The sequence below is a fragment of the Triticum urartu genome, chromosome 2A (assembly GCF_056163025.1).
Source record: "Triticum urartu cultivar PI428250 chromosome 2A, HENAU_Tu73, whole genome shotgun sequence".
Classification (NCBI taxonomy): Eukaryota; Viridiplantae; Streptophyta; class Magnoliopsida; order Poales; family Poaceae; genus Triticum; species Triticum urartu.
This window is the reverse complement of record NC_141874.1, coordinates 391,701,343-391,710,667: the sequence shown is the minus strand read 5'-3', so window position 1 is coordinate 391,710,667 and position 9,325 is coordinate 391,701,343. Positions and strand designations below refer to the sequence as shown.

General features: G+C 41.6%; 1 protein-coding gene across 2 annotated transcripts; it reads left to right on the top strand.

Moving 5' to 3' along the window:
• Nucleotides 1-344: 344 nt before the first annotated feature.
• Nucleotides 345-5,803, top strand: LOC125537357 (RNA-binding protein 1). Of its 2 annotated transcripts, none has more exons than XM_048700662.2 (3): nucleotides 345-763; nucleotides 1,075-1,936; nucleotides 5,500-5,803. In XM_048700662.2, exons 1-2 carry the CDS (start codon nucleotides 500-502, stop codon nucleotides 1,927-1,929), a joined length of 1,119 nt encoding a protein of 372 aa, XP_048556619.1. In that variant the 5' UTR covers nucleotides 345-499; the 3' UTR covers nucleotides 1,930-1,936; nucleotides 5,500-5,803. The 2 variants fall into 2 exon arrangements, with proteins under 2 accessions (XP_048556619.1, XP_048556618.1); XM_048700661.2 differs by having other exon boundaries at nucleotides 348-763; nucleotides 5,503-5,803.
• The last annotated feature ends 3,522 nt before the right edge of the window (nucleotides 5,804-9,325 follow it).

Below are 9,325 nucleotides of genomic sequence, written 5' to 3'. Positions count from 1 at the left end.
GACGCACCAGCCAGAAACTTCCGTCCCGCCGAACCTTTTTCCTACGGGAGTTTGCCAAACTTGTCGTCCTGGGCCCACCACTTTCTTTGCGTGGGACCCACTGTCATTTACCTAGTCCAATATGAGTAGTAGCGAGGTACCCCTAAAAAAAAAGAGTGGCGAGGAGGGAGACCAGTCCACGAACGCCCTAGTCAACACGGAGCCCGCCATGGTCAACGGACGCGTCTCCATCGCCCCGAAACCCAAACCGAAACGCACTCCTCGAGTCCACCAGTCCAAGTCCACCTCACCCTAATCCCCCAGATCCACCCCCCCTGGATCGCATCCCAGCCGTCTGTCCAACACTAACCCCTCTCCCGGAAGCTAAAACCCAGCGCAACAAATCAAATTTAACCCAGGTCGCGCACAAATCCGCCGCGCACGCACACAACCTCCATCTCTCCCCCCCCTCCTCTCCCTCCCGCAGAACCCTAGCTCACCACAAGCCTCTTCGTCGGCGATGGCGGCGGCGGAGAACGCCGGGGACGTGGCGGCGGGGGAGAGCCGCAAGCTGTTCGTGGGTGGCATCCCGTCCTCAGCGCAGGAGACGGAGCTGCGGGGCCACTTTGCCCGCTTCGGTGCGGTGCGCTCAATCGTCGTGATGCGGGACAAGGAGTCGGGCCACGGCCGCGGGTTCGGGTTCGTCGAGTTCGAGGACGAAGAAGCGGCCGCCAAGGCGCTCGGCGATGGGGAGAGGCCCAAGCACTTCATCTGCGGCCGACTGGTGAGTTCCCTCGATCTCCTTCTTCTTGAGCGTGCAAGACAAAGGTTGGAAGTTGATTTTAGTTTGTGGATACTCACTAGTATTTACGAACTTGGGTAGGCCATTATTTGATCTGGTAACGCGTGCTCTCATGGCTGGGCAAATTGATTGATTATTACTTGTACTGTCGCGGGCTCACCTTGTTAAACTGCCGTGCAATGTAGGAGTGCGACATTTTTTTTTTTGCAATATCTGAATTGGTCCCTAGAGATTTTTTGTACTAGGGTGGCGATAGTCATTAGTTACTCAGTTTTGTGTTTTTTTTCGTGCAGGTGGACGTTAAGAGGGCGCGTGCTCGACCTCCGCGGAACTTGGGCGAGCAACCTGTGCATCAGCATCAGCATCAGCTGGAACAGGGTCCGGTTCAGGGTCACCAAGAAGCTGGGGACAGTACCGAGGCCAGTAGTGACAGTATGAGCTATGCTTCAAAGAAGGTATTCGTTGGTGGTTTGCGTGACAACATCACAGAGGAGGAGTTCAGAGCTTACTTTGAGGCGTTTGGCACTGTAACAGATGTTGTTGTGATATACGACAGCCTGACAAGCAGGTCAAGGGGTTTTGGTTTTGTCACCTTTGATTCCGAGGAAGCTGTGAGAAAGGTGATGGGGCAAAGCTTTCATGACTTGAAAGGGACAAGGGTGGAAGCAAAGATCGCTATCCCCAAGGATGCTCAGTATTACCGTAATGGCCGAGGTCGTGGCTCAAGAACCTTTGGCGGAAGGGGTCCTGTTGGCTTTGATGATTCGACATACCAACCGTACAATAACCGACATGGTTTCTACAATGGCTATATGCCACAACCTGTTCCCACACATCCCTACTATCATGGCCTCTATTTTGGTATGGGAGGCAATCCCTATGCAAATGCATATCCAAACCATGCAGTCATGGCAAATGTTCCAAACATGGTGGCAAGGCGTCCAGTATATAGCCCATATCCCCCAATGTATCCTGGCTATGGTTTTGCATACAGAAGTGGTTATGCGGGTGCTGCGCCTTCTGTTCAGTATGGCGTTAATGGTGGCAGAGATTACATGAATGACCAAGACTCTATGGATGTACAAGAACTTGACAGCACTGCTACCATTGCTACAAAGTTTGAATACATGAAGCTAGGTTCACAATGACGTTCTGGTAAGTTACTTGTATTATTATTAGCCAGCCTGGTTTTAATCTTTACTCTTAACTCTGATGCAGCACATTACATGTATTCTTGTTATGTGGAACTGCAGCAGTTACTCATTGATTTGGTTAGTGTCGTTTATAACTTAGGGCCAGTTCTTTTGGCAACTTGAAAAATAAGCCGCCTCCTCCCCAGCTTTTTCGATAAGCCAACTCTCTTATTCATTGGGGCTTCTAAACTAGTTATGTGATAACTAATTTAGAAGTCTCAACAAATTTAGAGGGCGGCTTTTTTTAAGCTGGAGAGAGGCAACTTATTTTTTAAGCCGCCCAAAAGAACTGGCCTTTAGTGTGAGATCTTTGAATCTGTATAGGCTATCATGTTTATTCATTATTTTTTTGTAAAACGAATCTGGGAACACATAATAATAATCCAAATTATGTAGGGAGCTGTTAAATGTAGTCATTTTCCAATGAATAGTGCTGGTTAGTTATTCAATTTGAATAATGGGTAGTTACTAGTTAATATAACTACTTGAATGTTTGAAAAACCTGCACTGATCAATTATGATGTTTTAGTCTATCTCATGAAAAATTCTCAATCCAAGTTACTCCCTCCATTCCTAGAGACAAGGCGGGAAACTTTTCTCCTAGCATTCTTACTAAGCAGGCCACACTTATATTTTTTCAACTAATCCGTCTAATATACCTCTTCATGCTACACTCTACTCCTCAAAGATGCGCTGGGCTGCTGGCCTGAAGTGCATTGTTAAGTGCTCACCTTCTCTTGCTGTTACTAATGGTCAGTGCCAACCTGTGTAGAGCTAGCTGCCTCTGATTGGTCATGCATGGGCTCAGCAATAAAACTTGCTCAGAATGGCTAATGAATGCAGCCTGCAAGCACGGCTAGCAAGAATATTGATGTTCGTGGTGTCTTAATAACTAATAACTGCTTAGAGTGTGATCTACCAGGGGCAAAAGGGTCCAAAACTTTTAAACGCGTAGCTGTCTTGACTTTGCAGAAAAAGTTTCACTCCTTTCTAGGAATGGAGTGAGTATTTGATATGTTTCCTTTTAATTGTTTATTTATCCTCGTCTACTTATTTGGTATATCATTGTAAGTAAAAACAGGCATCCATAAAAATAAATTTAGGCACTACTCCCTCCGTCTCTTAAAAGAAGGCCTATAAATTTTTTCTGAAGTCAATTGGTGCAAATTTTGAACAAGTTTGTAGGAAAAACTATCCAGAACTGTGATATCAAATTGATGCCATTAGGTACATAACAAAGCATATTTTCATATTATATCTATTTAGTATTGTAAGTGTCGATAGTTTTCCCTATAAACTTGATCAAGCTATGCACTGTTTGACTTTTGAAAATTATAGGCCCTCTTGTGAGACGGAGGGAGTACTATTTATTGCATTTCATGCTCTTTATTTGAATTATCTAATAATCATTGCATGTAAAATGCAGCATAAATGTATGATTTTAGAGATTGCTTTGCATAAAGGCATATGATAAAATCAACCATTTTGTAATCATTTTTTATCTATACTCCCTCCGTACCAAAATACTTGTCATGGTTTTAGTTCAAATTTGAACTAAAACCACGACAAGTATATTGGAATGAAGGGAGTACATTGGATTTGTTAGATGGAGAGATGGGGCGGGGGGGAGGGGGGGGGGGTTAAGCTTCAATTCAATCCTTGAAATAGAAGTTCTTGGAATGAGTTTCTTAGAGTACCCGGTTCAACATCAATTCTCTAGTGAAACAAATGGTCTTCTTTTTCTTTTGTTCTGTGTCAGTCACTCCTGAATATTATTTACTGCCATTTAGTAATTTGATAAAATAGTGACATGTTATGTTACCATCAACACATCACTAGTTGGAAATCAAGGTCAAGAACTATTATAACTTCATAAGTTGTGATTTCATTTGACCGAACCAGTCAATGGTGAACTGAAGATAAATAGGATATTCTGTAGTTTCAACTGGTGTTTATTGGTGAAATGGCAATCGGACACTATATGCCTGTAGGAATTGATTGAATTATACGTGACTTGAGACTTGAGATATGGTTTTGTTCCATTGTCATCTGTGCTTACATTCCATAGTTTCCAAGATACTCCCTCCGTTCCTAAATATAAGTGTTTTTTAGAGATTCCAATATAGACTACATGCGGAGCAAAATGAGTGAATCTACACTCTAAACTATGTCTATATACATCCGTATGTATTTAGGAACGGAGGGAGTATTTTTTTTCCAGATATTGCAGGCCTGTGCTACAATTGTTTGTATTTGCACTGTGTGCGATGTATGGTTGTGCCCTTAACTGGCTTGATAGTTCATAGGATATGGCAATATGTTTTCTATGCCAATTCACTTTTTATTTCTTTTGTGCTTAAATTAGCATGTAGCCTTAAAACAAAAAAAGGTTGTCAGCATGTGATATTAGGCGTTAGCAACCAAAAACTGTTAGTACGTGGATTCATGTTTGTTTAGAACTTCCCAAGGTTCTTTTTTGTAATTCTCGTGTCGCAATTATGAAAGCATTGTCTAAAATATGATGTACTGGTTAGCTATTCATGCAGTTTTAGTTACTTGGAATCAGTGACTTGCATAGTTATGTGCACATACCTAGAGGCACCAAATTTCCAATAAAGGCCAAGCTTGCCCATGCGCACAGACCTAGAGGCACAAGATTATGTTTTTTTTTAAATGGTGGTTGATGCCCATGATAAATGACATGTACAGTTACTCGGACCTTTTTTACCATGAAGATGAACATACGGTGTGAAAAGTATGGAGTTACTCTGTACTTGTATAATACTCCCTCTGTTTTTTATTTACTCCACGTATTAGCTTTGTCTTAAGTCAAATTTATAAACTTTGACTAAGTTTATAGGAAAATTTATTAACATCTTCAATGCCATTAGATTTATCATTGAATATATTTTTGCATCATATATACTTCCTCCGTTCGCAAATATAAAATGGTCTCACTTTCTTGTGAATCGGATGTTTATAGGCACTTTTTAGTGTGTTTGTTCACTCATTTCAGTCCGTATGTAGGTCATATATATATATATTTATTGAAATATCCAAAACATCTTATATTTGTGAACGGAGGTAGTACTTGTTATTGTAAAAGTTCATTCATATTATTTCCCATAAAGTTTGACTTAGAACGAAGCTAATATGCAGAGTAAATAAAAACAAAGGGGGTGCTTTGTACTGAACTCTTTAAATTTCTGGCATAAACTAACTGTTCAGCATGTTTGCTTTTGTAAACTCAGTTGCCTTCTGCTTATTCTCACGACTATTTTTTTTTCTCTTGAATGTGTAATTCAATCTTTAATTTTTTAGAAGATTCTAGTGAAGCTTAAAACTAAATGAAATGCAATCATAAATGAGGATATATATTTTTAGTCTTGTGCTTGCCGGTTTGTTCATAATTACTGTACTGAAACAATGTCCTCTTAAATAATTGCCCCCATGATCATATCTTTTTTAATCAGGTTTGGCTGATATCAAAATAGATTTCAAAGGTTGCATGTTTTCTTTTGTTAGCAGGGCAATTATTTCTACACTGATGACAGCGGAAGTCGCAACTGTGAAGACATGAGCTGAGATTCTTTGGTTGACAAGTACATCATTGGAAATTATCAACTTACCCCCATTCCTTGTTTCAACTGCATGTAGACTGAAAACATTCAAGTTCCAACTGGCTGTTGAGCTCACATGACTAGTACCAATGCTTAAATCCTTTTAATGTATCAGAATCAGAACATTTGATGTCGTGCAGTCTCGGTTCTGTATGGGTGCTGGCATGTATGTAACCGGTGCCACGATCAATTGTTGTGCAGTGCCTTTATTGTTGGTTGTTGGGTAGCAAACTGGATCCACGTGGTCCATCTGCTATCTTCATTCATATCCGGCAGATACATTGATGTCCCGAATGTGCAAAAGAGGGGTGTTTCTGTCAAGCTCACTTGCTCTGTTTGATGTGTAATGTGCGAGAGGGAGATGACTAGAGGAGAGTGACAAGATGCTTGCTACTAGATGCACTTGTACCAGCTACTACCACTACTATAAGTTGTAGGTTTCTTGTAGGCCCACAAAAGAAGGCTAGGGAAACAAAAGACCCAGCCAGGGGAGGAAGCAGTGACCCCTTGTCATTCTCTGTCCCTCTAGCTCTAGGCCTTGTCCTGACGCATGGAGCAAGTCCTCTCCGCATCACATGTTGCTATCGAATCATACATGCCCCATGGTAGGTTCATAGGAGCAGCATGTAGGATTGGACGGGTTGATGGATGGATGCTGCTTTAAGTAAGATAGAAAAGATGGGAGGGATGCTTGATGAGTTTGATAGATGTATGACACCATAATGTCAATCTATATTTTTGGGGGGTTTGGTTTGGTCTTTGGTGTTGCCCTGTTGAGATGACACCATGTCCATGCGATGCTATGTAGTGCACCTTTTGGTTAGTTTCTCTAATTTTCTTTCCTTCGGGACAGGTCTAGTAGTACTTGCAGAAGTGAAGCTTCTTTGTAGGAGGGAGCCCCTTGGACACGCCCCACCCAAAAACCTCTGGTTTCATCACTCCAAAGGTTAATATTCCCTCTTCTTTTGATGCCAGTTTGGTAGGGCCAGCTTGAATTGAAGATAGTGTTTGTGACTTGTGAGAGAAAAAGATATGGGGAGCAATGTTTTTTTGTTTTGCTCTCTATGCAGGGCTGCTGCATCAATCTTTTCAGAGGCTGTAGGGTTAAGCTGAGCAGCAATGGCAAATGCGATTGCCTTTACTTTCTTGAGAGGGAAAGTGCACCTATTAACTAAGGGTATCGAGTATTACTGGCAGTGACAGGTGATCCAAGATAGCTTTTGTACATTTTGAGAATGTAAGAAAGTAGTTTTGACTGCTGTTGTTAGCCTCAAGGTCCACACCAAGGTTTATTTACAACCTTTTTATCATTGAAAGGTAGTATATGAGACGCTGAAAGACTCCAACAAACATTATTAGCACTTGTCAGAGCACAAAATAAAAGTCTTACCGCTGGTGCTTTTACCTAGCAAGTCTTGATCACAGTTTGTGCTTTTATAAAAGGCTCCTATTACTGGTTTAAAGATGCCGGCAATATGGTCAGTACTCAGGAGCATGCTATTCATGGAAAATCATGATAAGTTCACTTTAGTCCGTTTGTTAGGATGGTGATCCCAGGTAGGATGATTTCTTCTTTTGACGGTATTCAACAAGATTCGCATATACAGTTCTGTCGGATTCATTTTCTAAAGGATTGGTTATACCGGATTTTGAGAAGTGCATGCATGTCATGCTTCCATCTTTTCTATCTAAATGGTCTTATATTAGTTTACAGAGGGAGTACATACATACAAATAGAATGAACAATGTGACTATGAAATACATTGGAAGTCTATGGGGAAGCAGGAAAAAAAAAACTATGGACCTTCCACTGTTCGAGATAGAGACGCATCAGGTAGAAGGTACACTGCTAGCTACATATAGGTGGTGGCATGGTGCATACACAACAATGGTAGAGACAGAGACCAGGTCTCTTCTAGTTTCAGATGAATTAATAAACCATGCATGCATGGTAGCAAGTGAGCCATGCACAGCCATCAGCCATGTTACATTTTCCAGTGAAATATCATGTGTCCATGCAGATGCATGGTGCCCCTGCTGCTGCTGCTGTTGCTGCTGCTGCTGCTCTTATCTCCATCAGCATCCAGCATGCAGCAGCATCTTTTGAGCAGTATATATACACAGTTTTTGTCCTCAACTAGAAACTCTGCAAGCCTGCTAGCAAATTAATTGACGAATGTACAAGGGTAACCTACTGTTTTTCCTTGACAGCTTCAGAAAGGAAAAAAGATGGTTTTTTCTCTCTCTCTCTCTCGTTCTCTTGTTCAAAGCTCAGAAGAAAATGAAATTTTGAACAACTAGCAATCTAGCAATAGCTCCTTTTCTTCAACTTCTGCCATCTTCTGGTCATATATGCGTGCATATATATGGGTCCTAGCTAAATCATTTTACAAGGGAAACCTAATGTTTCTCCTTGGTAGCTCCAGACAAAATCTACATTTTCCATTTTCTTTCTCTTAAAAAGAACATAAATAAATTTTGAGCAACCTGAGATGTTCTTTAATTTTTTTTTGCCTAGTTTCTACCATGTTTGTATACCCGGAAAAAATGTTTATACAGCAAAAAGTATTCATAAATGAGCACTCATTGGATAGAAAAGAAGGTACCCGCTATATTTTCCATTTTAGGCCTCCTTTGGTTTGTAAAATATTTTATAGGAATTCTATAGGATAGGATTCCTATAGGAAAAAGGTTCCTTTTGAGCCCTTGGGTTTGTAGGAATGGATTCTTATTACTATGGAGGATTGGTCCATATCCTTCACATTTGAAAGGTAAGAAAACATTAGCTCGGATCTAATGGAAAAATTCTTATCCTTTGAACTACTCCCCTCGTAAAGAAATATAAGATCGTTTAGATCACTAATGGAGAGGGAGTAAATGACATCTGTCCTATGAACCAAAGAAGGCCTGAATCTTGCTTGATTCATACAAGTCTAATCCATGAACAGCAAAAGAACTCGGAGATGGTTCATCAGTGGGCAGGACAAGCAGGAAGGAAATGGTACACAAAATTGAACTGCCATCAAATCAGCTTTGGATGCGGAATATATTTGGTGCTGAAATTCAGAGCCTCAGAAATTGTGGGGTATCTTGGTTGAGAGTGCTTGGCAGGAGAACAGGATCTAGTGGCATGGGAACTAGTCCTCTCTCTGTAGGCCATTCTTCTATCTCTCCCTCACTCTCTTGAGGGCTCTGAATTAAAAAATAAGTACGTGCATATACAACAAGAGAGGGAAATTATAACTAAAAGGACAGTGAAATGTAAAATGAAGTTAGGAAAGAGCTCCTGGTACTAGCATAAGGAATAGCCAAAGTGAGTTTATCTTAATGCAGTACCTAGGGGGGAGAGGGGGTAAAGATCTCTGCTACTTTGGCATTCATCTCTCTCTCTCTCTCTCTCTCTCTCTCTCTCTCTCCCTCCCTCTCTCTCCCTCCCTCTCTCTCTCTCTCTCTGGCTGCCTTGTTTCCTGCCATCTTTTATCGGAGTGGGGAATGTGGAGGCATGCATTGCACAGTGCTGGGGTAGTGTGTCCATTATCCACCCTTTGCAAGCAGGACGAACGACATGCCACTTTGCTCTCCCCTGAACAGGTTGGACGATTTTTTTGTTTGCCAGAATTGGGGCTCTTAGGCATGTCCATTTATGCTTAACCCTAACCCCTCGTCCAGTTCCATCGCCCACTAGCGTGTTGCCATCTGCGTATGTACTCCTCTCCTGTCACGCGTCATCC

What these genes read in the sequence shown, in the direction of transcription:
- LOC125537357 (XM_048700662.2), top strand. Translation starts at nt 500, where the DNA reads ATGGCGGCGGCGGAGAACGCCGGGGACGTGGCGGCGGGGGAGAGCCGC. An exon ending in ACTTCATCTGCGGCCGACTG is followed by an intron (nt 764 to 1,074) that starts GTGAGTTCCCTC and finishes TTTTTCGTGCAG; the next exon opens with GTGGACGTTAAGAGGGCGCG.